We start from the raw sequence: 24934 nt of genomic DNA, 5'->3' as shown, positions 1-24934 counted from the left end.
GGATTTAAACGACAACGGCACGGCTCAAAGTGGGAGAATCCAGAGACATGAATCAACTAATTAGCTGTCTCTTTTAATTGCTAATTTAATTTATTCCTCACAGCTTTTTAATGTCATTTAGCCCTGTCAGTTATGAGAAGAAAGGGGCTTTAGCATCTCAAAAGTGTATCCAGTACTTTAAAACAATGGTGAAAGAGGGAGGGAGCAGGGAGAGGAGGGGATGAGGGGAAATGCATGAGTTCATGGAGGGAGAAAAAAAGAATGGTTACCCACTGGGAAACATAGTCGTAGCTGCAGAGTGATATGTAAATGATTTTCTTAAGCAGGACATGCAGCAACATGCAGCTAAAGCTAAAAGAGTGTTTTACATGGGAACTCAAACATGTATTAGAAATCATTCAGGCCATGTCGAAATGAGACCGCTGTCTGGAAACTGATGGTCTTCATGGAAATTGGTTGGAGAAAATTCCACATTTAAACTAGACCGCAAAGATGAAAGACACCTTGAATCTGCTGTAATTGCCACGCCAGGCCACTAGATGGCACTGTGAGCTCAGCATGTCCTCGAAACGCAACTGTGCTTTTGACCTTTAGCTTCCACCATGGTAGCTTCAAGCTCATTTAGAAAACAGCAACCCGTCCCCAATGAACCAAGTACTCATGTAACACACATATTCCACATCTAAAGTTTTGTTAATCTGAACACGCACAGTGCAATGCTATCAGTCATTGTTTTTGAAAGGTTTCACTCTGATACCTGGTTTCAAAAAATACAGGTATCAGACTGCAACAAAAATGATACGGTTTCACTAAAGAGCTCCGTGTAAAGGGGGCCTCAGATAGATTGTTCTACCATAGGCTCCTGTCTACCATAGGCTCCTGTCCACACAAACCTTCCCATTTGTTTCTAAAATGGAAAGGTTTTTGAACTATTTTTCCTGCATTTCTACACAGAAATGGTGTACGGGACTTATTTTTGTGAATGCACATTTTTTGCAAGAATGCCGATGTATAAGGTGAACCTCTAACCTGGCCTATGACCTCAAACAGGTCATACAAATGAGTCAAAATATGATGCATTTAGCATTATGTATTTTCCAGGCACATTGTGGAATTTTATTAACCAACTACGTTACCTTCAGTTGTTACAAAAAATGTTGCATTTAGCAAACATAACTTAAAAGATCTCTCACTTCACATCATGGCAAAAAATGACACCTTGAAATTGGCCTCTGTCTCTTTAAGAAGCTCCAACACTTTAGTACGTTATCACAATATTTTTTCATGCTGTCTACTGATGCCGTTTGTTCTTATGAGCTAAGCAAGAACACAGCTCCACCAGGTGTTTGCAAATTGCTGCTTCCGCTAGTTTGGAGGAATCAAGTCAGAGCTCCACTGGAGACTGCAGTTTCAAGGAGGAGCTGTGGGTAAATGGGCGGAGATTAGTATGAACAAGTGCTAAGGTACACCTCAATGGTTGCCATGGGAGAATCAAGGATTTCTCAAACATGCATGAAAGAATCAAAGTAACACTCCAGGTATGTTTTTGATGAGGGAATAATATTATAAGATAATATAAAGTCAAATTTGCATAATACTCCCCTTTAATAGAACATATCCTATTTCATACATTTATTGTCTCATTATAAAGATGAAGCTCTAATTAGTGTTTAATTATAGAAAGAAGTTTTTCGTTTAATGTAAAATGAAAAACAGCTACCTTACTGTCAATGATTATGGGGACTTACTGCCAATAAATTCATTTCCTTATTGTCTTTGCATGCAGGATGGTTTAAATCATAGGAACTGAGAGTTCCTATTAACGGGTTGTTGTTTTTCCACTCTGTCTGCTCCACATTTAATGTAAAACAGTCACATCTGCATGCTTGTCGCTTCAGTCATCGCTCTGTGTTCAAATGCAAAATCCCTCTGGGTGGAATTTCCTTCCCACTGTGATTCGTTTTGGTTTGGAAAAGAAGTAAATCAAAGCCATCAAACAGTGAATACTTTAAAATGTAGTGGATTTGCTAACAAAACAATTTTTTTAGCACCTAAAACCTGAATAATCTTAATCTTAACTGCAACTCCAAAATAAGGAGATCTTAATTGAGCTTAAAGTGCTGATGAACTTTACATAAATGTTTGTTGGTAGATTTTAATGTCACTACTCTCTCATTTGTCCCTCCTGTAAAATGTGTTGCTGCTACATTAGTTGGGTCTTCCACGCAAAAAAAAGGTTGTGCTAAATTAAATTAAATTAAATGAAAAAACTCAAATAAAAACAGTCCAGATGTAAGTCCAACTGAGGATTGTTTTGGAAAAACTTTGAAACAGATGCTCACAAAACCTTCTTTTCCCAATCTGACTGAGTTTGAACTATTTTACAAAGAAGAATTTGCTAAAGGAATTACAAAGCTGGTAGATATGCTAAAAAAAACCCACCTGCAGCATCAATGGGAACTAATGTTTGATTGAACAAGAAAGCTTTTTCACTTCATGAAATTTTAACTGGAGTCAGCTCAGAGTGGGAGGAGCTAAATGAAGTATTAGTAGTATAACGATTAATCTGACAGTAAATTGATTAATCATAAAATAATTGGCACATTCTGGAGATTTGAGTACTTAACCCTATTTTATATAATGCCAAAAACACATAAAAATACTAATAAATAATTCAATACCTTTTTAAGAAAATAATCATTTTCTTGCCTAAGATGGAACAGATTTCTTTTAGTGAACACTTGATTACTTCCAGCATAGAATCCATCTGCAGCTAATGCAAAAAAAAAAGCTCAGCCCTTTCTGCTCGACTTCACCTTACAGTGCAGCGCTTATCTATTGACTTTTTTTCTTCAATTAACCAACTAATAATTAGATACCAAAGCATGCTTTATAGGAGGTTGCTTTTTTTCTTTTACAGAATTTGAACCAGGTGAAATGAAAACCGTCACTTAAGAATTTCTGGGTAGAAGATTTCGTTTTATCTTCAATAGAGAATGTATATATTTTTGTTTTTTCTGCTAATTTCCTTAAGTTTCTGTATTACAGTTAACAATTAATTGATTAAATTAGTTGATGATTGTTTCAAAACTCCATTAATCACGATTAATTCCATTAATCGTTTCATTTCCATAAAATATTCAAACTAATTAGCAGTTTATCTTTCAATTGCTAATTTAATTTATACCCCCATCTTTTTAATTGGATTTTCCACTGTTAGTCATACACTCCATATTTTACTAGAGAAAAAAAAAGTAGTCTAGAATTTCAAAACAGTGTTGAGGCCTTAATAGACCAGTTAGAGAGGCAGGGAGGAGGCCTGAGCTCAGGCAGGGGGGATGAAAGGACAGAAACAGGGGAAGAGTGTCGTGAATGTCATCCCTCCGTCTCCCCCAGAGGAGAAAATGAAAGCGAGGGAGGCCTGAGCCTTTTTGAAATGCACACCCACTGGTAGCAGGACTCCAGCCACCACACAGCCCAGCAGAAAGGCCTTCTGGGAGCTTTTGAGTATGCAGAATTCAAATACATGGAGAATTGGCTGATTGACTTTCCAGCACCTTTTATTTACTCAGCATTTCTTTAAGAAAAAAAAAAAAAAGACAAAAAACAACCTCACATCTCCCCAGATGTTCACCTTTATAAAGAAAAAGAAAAACCAACACCAGCACTCCTGCCTCATACTTTTTTCCCCCTCTTCCCCCATATCACCCTAATCAGCACATTCAGCGCCACGAGGGACCGCCGAGAATATGCAATGTGAGCTCAGAAGCCAGATCAAAACATATTCCCAGAGCTGGTGTATCACGGCATGTTTGACTCCTCTGTCCTCTTCTCCGTTCTCCCTCCCTCCATACTCCCTCACACACCCCAGGGTAGCCTTTGTGCAGCTGCACTCCTCCCCTCACACACACACACACATTCTACTCCCCTCCTCCATCCCTTTTCCCTTCCAGAGCCCTGTTAAGGTAACACAATGCAGCTACCCCATTCCCCATCCCCACTGGCTTTAAGAAAGACTTCACACTGACCAGTCACAAAAAAGGCAAGTCTTAAAAAATTGGGCCAAAAGAAAAGAAAAAAAAAAGGGGGGGGGGGAAGATGAGTAAGAGGATTCCTGCAAGCCATTTTTGTCCACAGACAAATCCCTCTGTCTGTCCTTTTTTCTTGCTCATATCTATATCACTAGCTGTATTTCCATTGGCAGAATAATTGCACAATTTGACATTTTAAAAATAAGCTTGCCCAATGGGAACAGGACAAAAACCTCTTGTTTTTCGATAAAAAGTTGAGGTATTTAAAAAATCAAAAAAGATCAAAATTGGTTTATTTTGCAAAGCTGCGATGGAAACACTTTTTACGCATCACACGAGTCACATGATCAACACGCTGGATGTTGACACTGGCTCAAACCAACAATAAGACAATAACAGGAAGTGGTAGGAGGGTGACGGCGCAGCATCATCATGTGAACAATCTTATTAACATGTGATTTTCATTGCTTTTCTTCATTAATGGAAACACAGCAATAGCAAAATTGCCATCAGATGGCTATTGCCATTTGAGCCATCAGATCAAATGGCTTCAATATAAGAAGAAATACCTCCAACCGTTTTTTTTTTTTCAAAGCTGTAAACTTGGATGCAAGAATCCAGAGCGTGCCAGCTTTCGCTGTGGGACAGAAAGCAGACGGCACCTTTCGTCCTGCAAGGGGACAACCATTCATCACTTCAACACCAGCAGGACACGGGGAGAGTGTTTGTCCTCCACGTCAGCTGTCAGGGAGAGATGCATTAACCACGCTGGCCCACCAGGGCAGCAACCTTCTGGATCTGCCTCCCGGTCAGCAGGCTCAGGGTGAAAACTTTTCATAAAACCGTGTTTCAATATGCGTCTATCTGGTGGTACAGTGTCTTGCAGAAATATTTAATTTCTTTTGGGTTTTGTTTTACCATTTGTCAAGTTAACAGCAACGTTTCGATTTTACTTGATGCTTAAAATGTTGCAAATCAATTACGAACGCATGTATCGGCACTACATGCGTGTCGGTACTGGCCGATATCAGTCCATTTTTAAAATATTGGTAAAAATGTTTATTTAGTAAGAAGCTCAGGCAGAGACTTGGCCATTCAGTGTAAATTGTATTTAATCTATCATATTAACCATTATGCAGTCAACAAACAACAAAGAATTATTTTTAGGGATGCGATATATATCACCGCCAACATCGGAATCAGTTGATAACTGAAATTTATGTCTATCTTGTTGCTGTTTGTTTCTTAAGGGATCAGGGAAGAGGGTGGTTATGTGGTTTTTGTTTGGTCATGTGACAGCGATACTAATGCAGCAAACGATTATGGGGAGTTTAAGCAGAGAAGTCGGAGGTGTGGTTGTATTTTTGAAGGCGTTGAAAGGGAAGTAAAATACATATAATATCGGTATGTATCGTTATCGGCGATACATACCGATATTATATGGTATGTATCTGTGAATATATTAAACATATATCCACAGTTTAATATATGACATCAATTTTAGTGTCGGGTATCAGCAGCGACACAAATTTTCAAATCGGTGCATCTCTGAAATTTGTATTTAGACATGGCTTTTCATCTAAACTGACTGGCTGACAAGGAGAGAATCAAACAGAGAAACAGACCTGGAGGACAAAAATATGAGGAGATGAGAAACCTCATTGAGCTTTTTTATCTATAAGCTAAATGTTATGTGTGTCGGAATAAAAAAACTGCACATCATCCTGAACACAGCGGGCTCCAGGATAAAAGAATTATAATTAATCAAAGCTGGACAAGGAGTGACACTACAAACAAGTCTACTCAGCAAAAAATACGGTTCAAGGCTGCAAGAGACTTCAGGCAGGGCCAAGGGTTCCAGAAAGACACTATCCTGAAACATGTAGCCAAAGCTACAATGGGATCAATTTATTCAAAGCATATTTATGTCTTAGAATGGCCCAGTCAAATTCCAGACTTAATTCCAGCTGACTCAAAAGGGCAAAAATAGCAACACACTCCACAGTTTCCAGATTTGTGTTGTTTGTTTAATCTGAAGGCAAGACGTGAAATACTGAAACCCGATGGCGACACTTTTCTTTAACAAGGACCAGAAAGCTGAGCAGAGATGAAGGAAAGAAGGATGCAATTAAATACAAAAAAAAACTTTAAAAAATGAACAAATCCAAGCACTAAATTTAAACAGATATTCTAGTACTAGAGAGGCCTAGCCAAAGTCCAGTCCTAAATCCAAATGAAAATATATGGCCAGAGTTGTAAATTGCTGTTTAAAAACCTGTCTCTATCCCATTTGAATTAGCTGTAATTGCAGGAAATTTGTGTTTTACAGATTATTAACTCAAGGTGGCTGTAATCTACTGAGCAGGACAAAAATGTCAACACTACACGTCATTTTCTTCCTCTGAAAAATTATACTGTATGATATAAAATCCCAATAAAATACAATGAATGTTTATAAATAGGTTACAAACAATACCAAATTATAACATCCGACTCAACAAACATCCCTTTATTCACACTGTAAACAGGATATCGGTGCCGAAATGTCAGGGAATCCTCAGTTTTACGAAATAATCATATTCATTCTCTTCTCCTGGGAAGCCTAGGAGCCGAGGCTACAGCCGGAGTGAATTACAAACTATTGACGTCAGTTGGATTTGCAAATTAATCCAATTAGGCGGCACTTTTAGGTCATTAGAGGAAGAGCAGTCAGAGGAAAGCAGATCATTAAGCATCGCCGGCTAATTTCTCTGCCCTCAAACAAACTGCCTTGAAATGTTTATCTTGTCAGTCGTTAAGAACTTAGCTGCAGTTCCCATGAAGGAGGGGGGGAAAAAAAGAAGAAAAGAAACAGGGACGCTGATTACCCCTCCTGCATTCCTCCATGCGGTTTCACTAAGCCAAAGTCCGCCTAATCCCGGATCTCGGGGTGTAAAACCCTGTTTCGTTCGGATTAGGATCTGATTAATGTGCATTAGTGGAAGTTATGGAGATACAGCTGTCACATCACACAGGTGGGAGAAGGAAGGAGTTGGCACGGCACAATCGAAAGTTGTCCTCATTACATTTCTGTTCCGGAAGACGGAATGCGTTGTGACTGCTTCAGATAAACCCCAAAGAAAAAAAAACAAAACATCACTATAATTAGGAGCCAATAGCAGGGTTGAGTTCAGGAGTCTGGGAGAGGTGGAGGTGGAGACACGTCTCACCTGTGGGCTCTGGTCATTGATTGGCCGTGCGGAGCCAGCTGTGTCCTGTCATGTCACCATGATGTAAGAGGCTGAAGAGCCCTGCAATTTATCAGCACTTATGAGTCAATTTGTCATGACCTGCTGTGTCTTTGCCAAGGCTGATTACCGGTGCGCCACTCCCTCTGTCCCACGCACTGCAACAAAACCACAAAATCTTACAGAGCAATTCTGGTGGCGTTTCTAGTGCAAGCACCTTAGCGCACTTGAAATAAGACAAACAAAATAACTTACAAGGAACTTTTCAACAAGCTTGTTTTTTATTGAGTCAATAATTTCTTAACATATATTAACCTGTGGAGAGACTTTGTGGAACAGTGTTGCTAAAGAACTGAAGCAGTGTATACAGTACTGAATATATTCAATAAAATGTACAAAAAAAATAAATTAAAAAAATCGCCAATAGCTATATGGAAGATGGACATACAGAAACAGTAAAATAGTGTATATTCTTAGATGATTAAAACATACAGCATATATATTTTCTATATAAGATATTGATGTAATTTTATAAAAGTGTATATCGAAAAATAGGATGAAGGGGTGAGAGCTAAGACAAAGCGTGAACTTTTCACTCCATTTTGGACAAGTACTGTAGCTGAAATGGTTGATTTGTATGTTGCAAAACTTTTTTTTTTTTTTTTGGTGTGTGTGGGTGTGTGTGTGTGCGTATTTAAATGTATCTAAGTTTTTAATTTTGTTTTTTCATTGATTTGCTCAAAAATAAAGAATAATGAAGATTAATAATATTGATGAAAAAGTGCTAGTTCTAATGGCACATTATGACTTTTTCCAATGTTACAAGTGAAATAATCTGCCAGTGAAAATAGAACAGTTTTTTAATCAATATTAAGTTATTATTGACTCAAAAGAAGCTCCTACATCTTGGTTAAAAGTTACCTTTAAGTCAGTTCTGTCTTGTTTCCAGTGTACTAAAATGTTTGCACTAGAAACTTACCAAAAGTACTTGGTAAAATTGTGTTTTTGCAGTGTATTTTCATCATCTTAAGCACAAACTCATCCTTACATGCTTTCTTGTGCTGCATTCAGTCATCGAAGCTTTACAGTAAACTGTCACGGGTACTTCCGATATTTGCCTTAAGGGTCTACCATCCAGGTTAATATTTATACATCATCTTGATAATTATCTCTTGAGAATGATCCAGGTCACCATGTTGACTATAGCCACCTCCTGCCTGAACGGTATCAGTGTGGGGAGTGTGAGGTCTGATGAGCACTTAGAGCGGAGATAACAGGCATTTAGAGTGTAGAAGGAGGACAGGTCCAAGATAACAGGGTGAGAGCTGACAGATGAAGGTATCAATTTACAACAGTCAGACAGAGCAAAGCCAAGAGCAAGTCATTACAAGTGTGAGAGGGCAAAGGTCGTCTTATTTTACTCTTTTTCACAAATTAAAACGGAAAGTTTGCATTACTGTAGCCAGGAAACAATGTTTGAAAACAACAACAAATGACTCAAACTGGCTGGAAATTCAAAACTTTAGTTGAAGTTAGTCGGCTGTTGATGTCAATATTCAATATGGCAATATTCAGATGCGCGTCTAACACGGAAGGGTTAAGATGGAGACAGAATACTAACTGCTGATTGGACTCTTGTCCAATGGGAACTACATTATGGGAGTTCTTGTTAGAACCAATTGAGCTTTGGTTCTAACAGGAGGGTTAGAACAAAGGGTTTTGTTTACTTCCTCCCCTGCCACTGCTAAAACTACAACCAGACCACACTTCTAAAACAGAGCAGAAAATCGACCTCCTCGTGAACCACTTCACCTTCTGTTCGCCGACTGGCCTGGATGAAAGTCTACCAGAGGAATCCACTTCAATGGGAGAAATCTCAGACAGAGAACTGAAGAGAAATGAGAATTGTGTGAAACCGCTTAGAAGGCAACGACCAGGCCAGCATTTCTGCAACCTGGAAACAATGCTGGAATACAACTAAAAATTATAAAGATTTACATAAAGTACTGTTATTGTAACTAGTAGAAAGGATTAATTTGATTAACATTTCTCTTTACAATCACCCTGATTGTAACTGGCCTTCTGCTTACAGGCCAGTTTTTAACGGAGGGGAATCAGCTGGTAATGATAGATCGATTTTCTGCTTGGTCAGCTCCTATAAGGGATTTACTAGCAAAAATATAACAATTTCAGATTTTCTCGTAACAAACATTCTTCAGTGTGGAAGTTGTTCCAGCAAGAAGACGACTCAGCTGTCTCTGTTTAGCATGGGTGGGACATTTAAAGGAAAAGCCAGAAGAAGCACGTAAAGTTAAAGAAGATTGTAAAGAAGGAAGTTGTATGTTTTATGAAGACATGTCAGCTATTGCCTTAAGATGCTACATTTCATCAGCTGGTGAGATCTGCTGTCCAGTTGATCTCTAAAGCAAGGCACTGAGATCTCACCCCATCCCCAGAAAAAGACACAATCCTCAGATATCGAAACATTGAGCTGCAACTGGAAACCCAGACATATGAAAGACTTTTCTTACACAACAGGACGGGTTGAGGAACTGAAGGTGGAGCAAATAGACCTCAATCCATAACCTTTGACCCCGTTTCCTGTTTAGATTTTACACCAGTTTTCCTCAACACGACTTCTCTGCCTTCGAACAAAAAGCAAACAAAAGCAATGGACCAAAGTGTGGAGGTGCACCCATCAATCGCCCAGAGACTGGAATTAGAGCTTTCACAATTTCTTATTATAGAAGTCTTTTGGTATAAAAAAAAGTAAAAAAGGGGGAATTGTTCAAAACCACGAATGGCAGGGCAGACTTTAATAAAATTGAACAGAATCAAAGCCAGATCGGTGCGTCTGAAAGGTGTGGATATAACATCTTGTTCTCCATTTTTAAGACGCTGAATAGCATTAAGTGGGTATTTAAGAGTGAATGACGCATTAAACAAACAACAAACTTTGGTGTAATGTGACAGAAAAACCTTTCAGGTTTCAACCTGAAAATAATTAAACTGACTTCTACTTGGGTAATTACAGGTTGGCCAAAGTATTGCAGCAGAAATGCAGAGCACCAGGACCCCAGTGGCTAATAGGCTGGCAAAAACAGTGATATTGAGAAATGAGATGTTTTGTTGGGTTTATTGATCAAGACCAAACATATTTCATTAATTTAGCTACTTTTGCACCACATATTTGTTCAGAAACCACCTTGCATTCCACGTTGTGTACTGGAATGGTTCATTTCTCAAGTCTAAAGCAACTGACCTGGAAAACCCCAAACTAGCTCTGACTGGAGACTCTGAAAAGATGGCCATGGGACGGGTGAGTCAGAGAAATGTGTGAAAACAGCACAAGCAGCACAGGGAGAAAAAGACAGCCGGTAGCTCACTTCAGGAAGTTCAATGACAAACCTGAATCAAAGGAAATTATTTTATATAAAATGGGGAAACAGAAACTAAAATCTGCTGCAGCATTTTTTTTGTTAAAAAAAAAAAAAGACGCACTCAGCAATAATCGTCAACCAGGGGAAGAATCAAGACATACAGGGAAACACGGTTCCCAACGGGGCTTAGGCTGTCTTTATGACCGATGATAGCTGCTCTCTTCACTGATCCCACATGGCCTCAGCACTTTATGTGTGACTTTCTGTGTGCTCAGCTTTAAGCTGGACAATCCTTTTTGCCCACCATGTTGACCCTTTTACAGCCAAAAGACAAATCTGCTGGGTTTTTCCCAGAGAAATTATAACAGAAACTTGCTAAAAGTGAAAGAAAATGCAATCTTTCTATGAGAAAAGTCCCAGTTTGTTCTGGTTTGTACATGTCTTGAGTAACTTCTGTTCTGGGACAAACTTTCAACGCAAGGGAAAAAAAATTATGTTGCACCGATTGGACTTTTCCTGAAAGGTAGTGATGTTTTTCCCTTAAAAAAAAAATCTAATTTTGACCAATTCAATTTTTTCCCCCCACAATGATCATACCAAATGGAAATGGAAAATGTACACCCAGTTCTTTAAAGATTTGGAAGGAAATAAAACCAAATATATTTTAAACTCTGTCACAAAACCTTTATCATTTCAATAGATTTGCAACTTATCGATCACAGCTGATCATGCAAAAAAAATGGCCAATTCCAATCGCTCAATTGGTGCGTCTCTAATTCTAGCAGATTATTACATTTCTGCTCGTTTATAAAGGGAGAAAAATATAACAAAGAAGTCAATGCTGGTCATGGAAAACTCGGCCGATTCCAATCTCTTGATTGGTGCATCTCTAATACTAACAAATCATTACAGTCCCCCCCCCCCCATTTTTGAGGGAGAAAAATAAAACAAAGCAATACTTTGTTCCATCTTTGCAAAGTCAAAGAGATAACCAGACAAGAAATAGCTAACTTACCTGAGCTCACATGGAGAAAAGCTAAGAAAAATACAAATCCGATTGAAGTTGGAGACATCATTCAGCGCGTCTCCTGTAAGAAATGCTCCGATGTAATCCAAATGACTCAATAAACCAGGTTAGGCATCCACTCCTTCATGACAAGTAGTCTCTGAATCCAAAGGCTAAACGGGGGTTGCTTTAGTTTTTCTTTTATAAAAACCTACAAAACCTAGAAAACACAGAAGCACTTTCAGCGCATGTTCTGTTCACGAAGTTCAGCCCAAGTGAAAAAGAATAAAAAATAAATAAAATAACTAGTTTCTTATCCTGTCTTTGAATTCATCCCGTCGCTGATCAGCCAGGCGATCTCACTCAAGTCATTCACTTCTTCCGTGCAGAAACTGAAGAAAACAAGCTTGTAAATCCGCAGTGGAAGTTTATAAATCCAAACCGAAGTAGAACAATCTGTAGTCCACAGTCACATTATTTGAGACCAGTTTTGGATCTGTCACTTTGGGCTCGGAAACTTTCCCGTCTTCCCTCCCTCTCGGTCTTTCTCTCTGTCTCTCATCCACCGGATCGGACCCCGGATCAGCGCAACTTTTCCATCACTTTCCCCCCGTTTCAGCTCCTCTGCCGCTCCGCTGCCCGACGGACGGATCCTGCAGCGAACCTTTAGCTGAGAGAGGAGGGGATCCGGATTCCCACTCACAGCGTTTCATTCAGAGAAAGCGGAGTGCTCCCGTCAGTTGGTAATGCGTCTTTCTACCCCCTCAGTAGACCCGAGTCCGAGAGGAAAATTAACCTCTTCCCGCCTGGATCCGACTGAACGCAGCGCTGGAGCTCAGCGCATCAGCCTACTGGATTCCCCTTGAAGTAGGGAGTGCCAAATATATACAATAAATAAATAAATATATTTAAAAAAGAGAGTACACTTTGTAGACCTCATAAGTTACCACTATATTGAAACTATTTTCTGGTTTGTGGTTTATAGCTGTACTATGTAACTTTTTTTTTGAAGTGTTAGAACTGTTCTTGTGTCTTGACAATATAATATGAAACATAGTCTGCGAAAGATTTTAGCTCCTCCACCCCCCTTGTATAAATTGTTCAATATACTAATGGCGGAGAAACGATTTACCATTACAGAAAAAAAGCTGTTTATCTGTCCAATGGCCATGCTAACTAGCCTGAGCATTCACAACAGGCTCCGGTGGGGGTAACTAGCTGTAGGCTAGCTGGCTAGCTTAATTGCTGGAGGGCTGTTGTTAGAAATTGTTTCCCATTAAGAATGGAGCGCTCTGGAAGTATCCACATGTAGCAAGATATTACAAAGTTCTCGTTTTAAAACTAGGGAGATGTTTCTGTCATCTTTTAAAGGGGGAGGGGAAGTATTATATAAAATTGACTTTTTCTTAGCTTTATATCATGTTATGATGTTATTACCTCATCAAAGACATACCTGGGGTGTTTCTTTGATAGTTTCATGCGTGCTTGAGGAATCCTCGACTGTCCCATGGCAGTCATTCAGGGTGCCACAATGGCTGATTTCACAAAGCACTGCCTACATAAAGTACTATCTACCTATCTATTTCCACAAAGCTCCTGTTTGGAGCTTCATTCTCCAGCCGAGTTTCCCCCCAACGGAGTACTCCTCCCCCACTCCTTCTCCACTCAGCTCCACAATACTAGCTGCAGCAGCAATTAGCAAACACCTGGTGAAACTGCTAGTCATCATACAAACTTACCCTCCTAAGAACTGATGAAGTGCTGAAAGCAGGAAGAGAAGAAGCTTGTTAAAGAATCAGAGGTCCAAATTCATGGCATCAAATTTTGAACTTAAGTTTCTTTCAAGTCATGTTTGGTATACACAGCATTTTCATAACTGAAGGTGACATAGTTACTTGACTGTGCTATAAAATGGCATTATGTCGCACAGACATAGCTGGTCATTGTATTGAAGTGCCTGACGCTGTTTTAAAACTACTGGTGCCAAGCTGACTAGCTGATAGCCTCACTAGCATAACATTAGCTTGCTGTATGGCTAGCTCTGTTCTGTTCTGAACAGAATGTTTATAAAGGGCCAATGTTCAAACCCAACACTTCCATTAAAGAAACTACTTTGCTAGTGTTTCTTCTATATTTTTGGTTATGCATGAATTACTTGTGGTATTTTTAGTCAAGTCAATATCAAATCAAAATTTATTTGTATAGCACATTTCAGCAGCAAGGCATTTCAAAGTGCTTTACATCATATATATCAATACAGGGCCATTCCAAGGCGGTAAGACCATTTCAATACGGATTTGGTGGAATCTAGGAGAGGGACCAAGTTTAATTGGCTGAGCTTAAAAAGCAATCAGTGATAACTGGTTATTATTTGCAGAGACATATTTGCGAACAAACAAAAAGATTAAACTCATAGCATCAGATTGCAGCTATGGTTACACAGCAATCAAACTATTAAAATGATTCTTTGCATTTTTACAAGTAAACTTGCCAATTAAGTCTTACGTTTAAAAGTTAAAATTTTAAATCTTCTAATCTATCTACGTTGAAACGGTTAAATCAAATGCAACAATATTCTCATTCTCAATAAGCAAATGTTGAAATCTTGTCTGAAATTGAAGGTTTTAGGGGCCCCAAGCAGCACCTTAGGTTGATTAAGCCTGGGGCCGGTTCTGAGCCTACACCATAAGAACCTCAAACCTGACTTCAGATGTCAGACAGAATTAAAACAGCTCAACTCACATTCAATTTGTGTTTTGTGTACATCTTTAGGTAGTCAAGCTACTGATGACAGCTGGCGATAGGCTCCAGGATCTTGTTTATTTTCAGAGCACTGAAAGTCACAGACATTTGACTTTTGGTTTAAAACTTCTTCAAACATCTTTAACTTACTCATGTATTTTAGCATAATCCAATTAAAAGAGCTCACTAATGCAGCTCATTATTACCCCCCAGGCTTCAGTTCCAAGTTTTAATCAGTTGGTTAATAAAATAATTTAGTGTGATCATTTCTATTTAAATCTGTTAATTATTTTTATAAGTGTTATTTGGGACACCCATAAAAAAAAAAAATGATGACGTGAAGCGGATTTCCCTGAAATCAAGTAACAAAGCTTATGAGAATAGTTTTAATGTTTTAAACCGAATTGTTGGCAAAGCAAAGCAGGAATGACTAAAAGTGAACAAACAGAAAATCTTCCAAACGGGGCTCAGCTGAAAGCTGCTCTCCCTGCTCTACTAAGCATTTGTTTTCAAACAGCGCCCTCCAGTGGTTCCTGGTCAAACTAATTCAGGAACGAATCCACTTTTAGCCGCAAAACGCTTTTATTTATTCATTTATTCATGTGTTTATTTATTCAAACCCAAATTGAACTGAATACAAAACCAGTGGAACTAATATTAAGCAGAAGCAAGCGAGCAGCCGAGCCGTGTGCTCAACCAGAGCAGCAGAATCAACACCACACTCTGAGTGACTCAGTAACTGGGAGTTTTCTGAGGCTTCCACTTCTGACAGTTTCAGTGCTTGTTGTATTATTCAAAAAAGAAAGAAAGAAAAGAAGAAACTATGGGGTTCGTATAAAACTGCCGTTTTTTTCTAATTCTGTTCTGATTTTGGGAAGGGATATTTGTCTAAATCCCTGCAGAGTGCAGACCACACCGGGTTTGGTCTCTGGACAAAGAAACAGATATAAAGGTAACAAAGCACTCAGGAAAAAGTAATTCCCATTAAACCTTTTTTTTTTTTTTTGCTTTGTCTTTGTTACAGTTGCAAACACTGTGTTTTATTTGGATTTTATGCCAGACCAACGGACAATGGAGGCACAATGACAAAGTGGAAGGAAAAATGAATTTTTTCAGAAAAATAAAAACCTTGACTGACTGGTGAAAATCTCCAAGCTGCTTTGCAGACTCACTTTTTTTGTCCGTTCCTTTTGCAAAATACATAAAGCTCAGTCACAATTTCAAGTTTTGCCAGAGATTTTAATTTAGATCTGAACTTTGACTAGGACATTCCTACACTAACTAGGAAACACTAAACTGTTACATTCTAGCTCTGGTTGAATGTTTTGAGCAGTTGTCTTGTTGGAAAGGGACTCTCTGCTCCAGTTTCAAGTGTTTTGCAGCTTCTAACAGGCGTTCTTCCAGAAATCTCTTGTATTTACTTCCCACAATCTGCCTATCAACTGTGACCTGCTAAAGAAAAGCACCCCCATAGCATAATGCTGCACCAGCATGGTATCTCCAGTCTAATGTAGAGTTTAATTTGAGGGAGTCTGGTTAAAATGAGCTGAATATCCATGCATACAGACATCTTCAGGTTGTTATTCATAAACGTTTTTTAACCTACACATCTTTTTCACATTCATGCTCTACTTTGTGTTGCTCTGTCACGTTTAGCAGATCTCCATTACTGATTTCCAAGTCCAGTACAAAGGCATAGAGCACATTCTACATTTTTATGTACTCAGCCAATGTATTTACAAAGAGCAAATCTCCAATAAGGCTGCAGAAGCCAAGAGTGTCCTCTACATAAGTGAAAAAGAACATTTATTTCTGCAAAATAAACCTCATTACGGCTTAAACTTTGACTATTTAAATGTGAATTTTAAATCGCAAACTCAGATGGAGTTAATAATACATCAAGATAATGCATAATGTACTCCCCACCACTCTTCATCGGTTTGCTTTAGAGCTTTCGTTCGTTTCATTTACTGCAAATCACATCCATCTTTATCAGTGTCATATAGACACTGGCAAATGCAAATATTAAATAAAATTTCAAGGTGTTTGAATTAAAACTAAAGTGCTAGCAGAAAAGAGGAATACCACTCCTACTTTAATAAAAAGTTTAACTTGCAGAAGGCTGGGGAAAAAAAGGGAAAGCATAACAACTCACACAAAGCACAGACGGAAGCATATCTTTCAACTCGGAGCACGTTTTTATTTCCCATTTGCATTACATTACAGTTCTACACACTCCATTCTCACTCGCTTCCTCATGTACCTGATTTTCCTGAAAGCTTTTACAGCCTTGGATCTGCAAAGAGGCTCCTCAGCTCAATACCACCAGATGAACGGTTGCGTTTCCTCAGGCCCGTAGCTGAGAGTGGTAAAATTGAAGCAATTATCAGCAAAGTCCACTTTTAGACCCATCAACCTCGGAGGGTATGTGGAAGTGCAGCTCTGATTGCTAAATGAAAGCATTTTAAATGTGTGATGCAGCATTTCGTGGAGTAAAGTGCACAAACGAAACGCATGGGATGGTTTGTATTTTTGCACTCACATTAGCTGTAATAAACAGATACATGCAAATATATCCAGGAAGAGACCAAAACAGACACAAACATGAATTCGGTCTTGGTTTGGTCATGTCCAATTTTTTAGAGCTTCCAGACTCACATTCAATCACATTTATACAATGTAATCATATACATACTAGTGTGGGTCAGTTTCAATCAGTTACTTAATTACATAGATTTAATGTGTTAAAAATGTTAACGCAATAATAATTTTATTTTTTTTTTTACATACAAAAAGTTTGAACCGGAACCTTTATTGCGTGTTTCTGGTACATCCGCAAATCTGACGCACAAGCTATATCTGCAAATAAATCAATGGACAACAAAATTTGGCCCATTAGGGGTTAAATTTTGCTACAAAAACGTTTTGAAGGGACACTGGAAAACACTGTGGTTGTGTTCACGTTGTGCTAAAATGAGTTAGCTTATCAGCGAAGCTGTTCAAGCCTAAGTTAGCATCCACCGTCCATGTTTCTAAAACGTTCCTGAAACGTTACTGTATAGCAGCACCATCCACTAGTATGATGGTTGCATAACTTAAACAGATTGGAAACGAACGATACTGTTGGTTTTTGAATTGAAAATGTTTATTTTGTTATTGTATAGTTTTCAATTTAAATGTGATTATTTAACTAAGATTAAAATGAAATGTGTTTGTCACAGCTGGGCTCTAATGTATATTTACTAATATAGGAGCAATCAAGGTTTTTGAGATTTTGACAATATGGTTTTCAGTTAAATGAATTAATTTTGACTAGTTAATTGTAAACCCAATTAATTCGGCTTAAACTTTTAAGCGAGTCCCACCACTGATAAATACAGTCATTCATTTGAAATAATAAGACATTTCTTCACAAAGGAAGAATAAATGAAGAGAAAATAGAAAGAATTGATGGATAGATGATAGAACTTTTCAACGACTAGGAAAGACAAAAGACTAGAAATATAAATGTTTGTCTATTCAGTATTCTTTCCATGGTTAGCCAGATTTAGAAAATACTCAAATCAAACTCCAAACCCCGATTTACCGTTGCAATCCAATCAATGTCACATTTTAAAAGCGACGTGCCGTAGCCTTGAACTCTGAGCGTGACCGTGCCCCTATCCTTAAAGTTACACTTTTCATGCTACGTCAGAGTCCCTGAGATTCAGTTGCACACTGTATAATTCCGAAGTTGTGCAAACAATGAAGTCTCTGTCCCGCTCTTCCCACTGCAACCTTGAACACAGCAACAGTTGCGAGAGAAATGACATCCGACGAAGCGGAAACAAGCTTTTCACGCCCCCCCCCCCCCCCCCCGAGGAGTTTAAGCACAAAACAACTTCCAAGAACTTAAGAGGAGATGAAAGGAAACCTGCTGCAAAGTGCTCAGAGCGTTTCCTCAGTTTTCAAGATGGTACAGTAACGCAGCACTTTAATACTTACTGACGAAGACCTGGCTGCATTTATGGGAACGCCTCAAGGTGTGGTGGCTTTGGTGAAGTTGACTGCGAAGCCGCTTACACCACTGAGACCTCAGTAAGTCGGTGAGGCCGGGGTGCCTGCGGAAACCTTTATGGTGTTTAGGAACTCCAAGCATGACGAGCACCGCAAACACCACCACCAGAAAACACACGACCTGCATGGCGGTGTGTGTTCACTGCACAGACTCAGAGCGGTGAAACAAAAAATATGTTTGTCTTTTTTTCCAGTTCAGCAACTCTTAGCAGAAGAAGCAAAGAAGCACAGAGGAGATCCCACCGTTCTCCATCGTCCTAGGTCCTTTTCAGATATTCTTTTAAAAAACACAAAGAAAATTGAGAACTTTTTAACCAGACCTTTTCAAAAATAATCAAAACAAACTGCAAATGTTGCTAGTAGTTCTTCCCACTGCTGTTGAGATCTGCTAAGTATATAAACCCCTGCCGGTTTCACCATCCTTCTGAATCCACTGGGATGCTAATGGGTGGGTGGGGGGGGGGGGCATACACACACCGAGGACGCTGAACTTCACCATTCTGCTGCTCAATGGAGCGACTGTCTTTCATCTTCCCGGCCCATTTATCTGTGATAAGTCTCTTTAATATTCAAAGAGAGTTTGGGGATGTCCCGTCTTTTCCTATGATGTTTCTGTGTATGTAGCGAGCGTGGGGTTCCTGTAGAAAACACGCTGGGCTTCTTTTCAGACATACTGGCGGTCTCACAATACCTCCTCCTCCCAAGCCCCCCATGAACCCCCTGGTCTCGAGGTGATGGGGTGACAGCCAGGCAGGGGTAAGGCAAAGCGGGCCCACATTCCCCTTTTTCCCTTGTGCTAAGTCTATTTCATGGCTTTCATTTCCATTCCACTGAGCAGGATGGCAGGAAACAAAACATTTCCCCTGAAAAAGATGCTGCCTGCTCAGAAGAAAAACACAACAAGCCCTTTTCCCAGTGGACAGAAACACATTTTATAACCTTGGGAAAGTGTTGCAGTTTGGGTTTTAACCATTTTTCTCTCAGGAATGTACAAGATGGGAACTGATTTATTTTATTTTTGTCTTTTTTTTTGTTGATTTTTCCACTTGAGTCACCTTGGAAAGAGAGCAGATTGTTGGAGTTCCATTTAGAGGCTTTAAACTCAGCACATGTTTTACCCTCCAACTTGTTTAAATTTTACTACGACCAACTTACCATTTGAAAATATTGCCAGTCTGTTACAAGTTGTTTACACAAGCTAAGAGTTACTGCAATTAAATAAATACACAAATAAACTGCAAAATGGTACGCAAATATACATCTGGTTAAAACGATCTATGTTCTTGACTCGGCTGATTTGAATGCTAGGGGCTTAAAATGTCCCTGACATGATAAAACTGCTTACATGATTTAAAAAGATGAACTACTGTGCTTATATTCTGTGTACACAAAACCTTTTAATAATAAATATTTTTCACAAACTACTATAAATGCAGAGTGTGGCAGTTTTTGTCTGTAGTAATATAGTCAAACACCGGCGCCATCTTGTGATGTAATGAGGGTAAGTCAAAACGTAAACAACTAAGGCTGAGTACACAGAAGTGGAGGACGTTGAGAGCGATTTCAGTGAGGATTTAAACAATTTATCTGCGGTTTTGAAGGAAGAAGCCAGATGGAGTGATGAAGAAGAGAGAGCTGGTTCTAATGAAACCTTTTTTGAGCCATGTAGTTCAGGAAGCAATGAAGACTCCAACGTCTGATGGTGAAGGGTCGGAGCTGGACATCACTGAATCACTAAATGGCAACAAACAGATCTATGAATATAATAGTGATTCATCTTTAATTCTGATTTAATTGGAATAATCCAGTTACTTTATAGTAATGGGTTAATGTTCTGCGTGTGGCATTCAGAAACCAACTTTTCTATTCCTCCTATTTCCAAGTCTTGAGTTAGATTTTTCTACTTCTTATAACTGTATGGTATTTCTGTTATAATATTGTATTGTAACAGTATTATACAATACAATCCCTTTTTTATTGTATTGTAAAAAAAGGGATTATCGTCAATGCCACGCTGCATCAGCACCCGGTTTTCTGCTGCCTACAGAAAGTAAAAAAAGCATATATTATTCAAACTACTTAAACCATTTACAACTAGGCTACTAGACATATTCACACTGTGTCTTTTTAAAGAAAAATGTTAGATATTTCATGGAGAAAAAGCCACAACTCCACTGAAGGTTCATGCTCAACGCCTGCGGTCATGACTCAATCTTGTAAGCATCAAACAAATGACTATATCGCTGATGAATAAGGTTAATAAATAACTGCCGTGAATATGACATCAAAAACTTAAGCACTGACTGTCAGAAAAAGGGAGTAAATCCGATAAACAACTGTCAAGCTAAAGCCCGTCACATTTGGACCCTGACACAACTCAGCGAGCACTAAGTGGAGTCCAGTCATATTTTTAGAGCATCTATGACAGAAACCTCAGTAGCTGTCGAACAACCTGACAGTTCCTGTCCGCGGTGGACAATTAGCCTGCCTCTTCAGCTATACATGAGAGCCCCAAAAACAGCATCAGTCAGAGCCCACAATCCACAGAGTACATACAATTCAAACTCAGAACAAACAAAGACTCAGGCGAAAAAGCTTTTTTTTTAAAAAGTAAACTTTTATATAAATAATCTTGTTGCAAGCTTCACTGGATATTTAATGGCTATTTTTTTTAAAAGTACATTATTTGTAAAAAATGTAATTGACATTCTTATGTAGTATAGACATTTGTTAATATTTTCAGTCATTTAAAAAATATTCCATTGACACTGCCTTGTTGAAGTTCAACAATGTATATCTCCAATATACAGCATAGATCTTCATCAGATTCAGACTCTGTACTGAACTTTAAATGCCATCTAAAACAGTCTGAAACTGTTTAACTTAGTCGTAGGAGTGTCTTTTATATGGTGGATTCAAAATTTGCTTGACAGTTTCAAAGTGTTGAGCCGGTATCCCTAGCAACTGTCTTAATATTATTGTCTTCCCAGTTATCTGACAGAACTTCATCTACCAAAACAGCTACCTTTCCTTATAGGGGGAGTATCATGCAAAATTTACTGCTGTGACTCATTAATGCATGTTAGAGAAGTCCTTGAATCTCCCGTGGCAGCCATTCAGGGGTGCCTGAACACTCGTTCATACAATGTGCCGCCCACTTCACAAAGCTCTGCCTTAGAGCTTCAGTCTCCAGCCGAGTTCCCCCGTTCATCCCTCACTGAGCTCCTCCAGACTAGTGGCAGCAGCAATTAGCAAACACGTGGTGAAACTGCACGTCTGCTGAGCTCAACATATGAACTACAATGCTCTTAATAACGGCTGTAAACAGCATCATTGGATGGCATAAAGAAGCATTGTTATGATGACGTGCTGAAGGGGGAGTGTCACAAAGAGTAGGAGGTTCTTAAAGAGACAGAGGTCAATTTGAAAGTTGATCAAAGTTAAATTTCTTTTGCTTTTTTTATATATACCACATTTTCATAACAACTGAAGGTAACATGGTTACTTGATTGTGCTATGAAATGGTACTATACCTCCAAAAAATACATAATATCCACACTTTAAAATCACATGGGGTCCCACAAGATTCAGTTCCAAGTCCATTATTTATTTTTTTATCTATTTTTGTACTGACTAGTTTCAATTCATTTCCTTTAACATGCAAATGATATTTAGGTGAACATGCCTAAGATGAATTGTCCAAGCTTCACCAGGATTATGTACACCAGCATTATTTCTCCAGCATTTATTTCTACCTAAATTCCAACAAAACTAAGAGAATAATGACGGTCCAATCTAAAATAGAACAATATTATAGAAACTGTGTTTAACAACTGTGCTTAAACAATAGTAGCAATTTGCCACTATTGTTGAATTAGAGAAAATATAACCACAGTCTTCCCTCAGTACACTGTGATAATAAGGGGTTAAACAGTGACAGTAACAACAGCTCACCCAAATTCATAAGAAAGGGTTCTTATACATTTTTATTAAGAAGCAGCTCAAGGTGCTGTGGTGGCACAGTGGGTAAGCACAACACACATATGGAGGCTTTAGTCCTTGACTCAGACATCACAGGTTCAAGTCCTGGCCTGAAGATCTTTGCTGCATGTCTTCCCCTTCTGTCATTACCTGCTTTCCTGTCTAACCACTCTCAAGTAAAGCCCACTAGAGCCAATAAAACCTGTTGTTGCGCAACACCCCCCCTCCCCCTTCTTTCTCTACTCTCTCACTCTCTGCTTCCTCTTCTGAGAGGGGAGATGTGCTACCAGCTCTCCTTCTAACGGGTTAATTGAGTTTCCTAAATCTGCCGGGATTTACCCTGTCCAGAACTGAAGTAAACTCTGTTTAAGCTGGTTTCGAGAACCGATTCGCCTGGTTTTCTGACGGCCTACATCCAGGTGTCCCACCCTTCTTCCCCCTGTGAATTAGCCAGACTGAGCAGCCTACAGCCAACTAGTTTCACAGAGCACACCTGTTAACGGTCGCTCGTTCTCTATTTTACAACTTGCATTTGTTATTGAACCAGGTAGGTTTTAGTGACTCGGGCGAGTCCCAAGGATGACGTTTTAAATTTGGGCTACCAGCAACCTAAAAACATTTTTAACTTTTTCCTCTCCAGAATCAAACATCACAGCTATTTTACAACCATCAAAGAACTTTAAGGTGACTCATTAACTGAATGTCCACAACATCTTTTAGATTTTCTTTATGCTAAATATTTTTATTAGTAAGGCAGTTTTGCAAGGGTCAGTACAGCTTAATTCAGTAGCAGAAATAATCAAATAAGTAAAATCAATCATCTAGTCTATCTTTCCCTACTGCTGATACTGAGAACTAAAAAAGGGAACCTTTGAGAGAGACGGACGGAGTTTGGCGTTTCGAACCCCAGACCTGGCCTGATGATGAAGAAGGTGTTGCAGCAGGAGGAAGATGTTGATCGGCGAAGGCAGGGATCTCTGTAGGTCTGATGATCTTCTTCTCCGCATGGATGGTGAGGTCACACAGGACTTGGTGCTGGCAGGAAAAAAGGCACCAGTTCTTCTTCTTTGTCTTTGCCTTTGTCTTCATCTTTGTCTTTGGGGTCTGAACCCAGCCGATGAGAGAAGTGCGATTCGAAGCCACAGGTTGCAGGGCCTGACGGGTTGGTCCTCATGGCAGGACAGTCTTCGGCTCTGTGGCCCCGGCTCTTCTTCAGCTGCAGAGTTCTTTGTCCATCTCTTGGCTCGAAGCTGCCCGGAGGATCCAACTGAAGGTTCCTCTTTTGCACCCACCTTTTATAGGGTTTCATTGGCTGACTGCTCAGACAGATGATCTCATATCCATCACTGTCTTACAGACATTATGTCCTAATGTCTGTGCTAATGTCTCAGGGTTGCTCAACCTCCTGTGTCTGTTGCCTGCACGACATTTTCTCTAAATAAGACGTTGATCATCTCTGCTCTCCTGTTAGTTCCCCTTTTTCCCTTAACCGTTCACCTTTCACCTACCATCTACCTCCAACATATCAGTGATGTTTAATTGCAGTTACACCTTTTACACCATTTCAAGTTCAATGTCAAAATCACATTTATATCACATTTATTTTCTTTAGCTTCTCTGATCTAGCATTCATTTATAATTTTATAACCATAACTTATATCACATTTATTTTCTTCAGCTTCTCTGATTTATCATTCATTTATGATTTTATAACCATAACTTATTAATTATACTTATTATAATCCTAATGTGAGTTATTACAGATGTTTTTCTGAAAAGAAACCAAGAATAATCCATGATTCTAATTATTTGATACTAAAGTTACAGTTACTTGTTTTTCTTGTAAGTGTTCCCACAAATGTTCGTGTAAATATTATTACAAGTAAACCAATATTAATATAAGTATTTTACTTTGAATCTTATCAAATTACCAAAATGTTTAGATTTAATTCTTTAAAACTTTCATGCTTTAAAATAAGAAATAGTCTCAGCTATTTTTTATAAATCTGCAGGCTGGAAACTTACTTCCTCTTTTTCCAGGAAACCTGCTTTTCCTGTTTAATGACTCTCTCTGTCTGACTATGATTTCTTATGATTAGATAGAAAAAAGTAGAATTAAAGCAAAGTTTGCTTTAGACAAAAACAACACACACAACTAGATTTATTTTATTGACACCTAAGTATACTGCTGGGCCTTGAAGTCACTTGAGTGATTCATTTTAAAGATAACTTTATTTCTTATTACTGTTAAACTAAAATCTCCAGCATGGGGAAGTGGGATGAGCTCGGATTTTCTTGACAAACCTTTAATAAAAGCAGCAGCTCAAAACTATTTCATTAGACTTGAATTGTTTTATTTTTATTTTACTCTTGTTTTCTATTGTTCTTTGTGACCTTGTTTCTGTTAAAAACCACTTTATAAAGTTAACATGCCTACTTGAACATCCCAAGTAGGTATTCATAAAAACGGGGTTGGCGCTATTAAGCAGAGCAGAGCCAGGGGGGCCCAAT

The 24934-nt window shown here is 38.8% G+C and overlaps 1 protein-coding gene across 4 annotated transcripts in view; it reads right to left on the bottom strand.

Moving 5' to 3' along the window:
- robo1 (roundabout, axon guidance receptor, homolog 1 (Drosophila)) overlaps positions 1-24934 on the bottom strand; it is a 362874-nt gene that overhangs the window by 176973 nt on the left and 160967 nt on the right. Inside the window, exon 1 of one of the 4 annotated variants that reach the window (XM_032590629.1) lies at positions 11654-12422. The exons of the other annotated variants lie outside the window; for them this stretch is intronic. Within the exon in view, the coding sequence (XP_032446520.1) occupies positions 11654-11714 (61 nt within the window). The 5' untranslated portion in view covers positions 11715-12422. Of the gene's footprint in view, positions 1-11653; positions 12423-24934 lie in introns of those variants that run through there. 4 annotated transcript variants of the gene reach the window in all.

This window comes from Xiphophorus hellerii, chromosome 18, assembly GCF_003331165.1.
Source record: "Xiphophorus hellerii strain 12219 chromosome 18, Xiphophorus_hellerii-4.1, whole genome shotgun sequence".
NCBI classification, from domain to species: Eukaryota; Metazoa; Chordata; class Actinopteri; order Cyprinodontiformes; family Poeciliidae; genus Xiphophorus; species Xiphophorus hellerii.
This window is presented reverse-complemented; position numbering and strand designations above follow the sequence as displayed.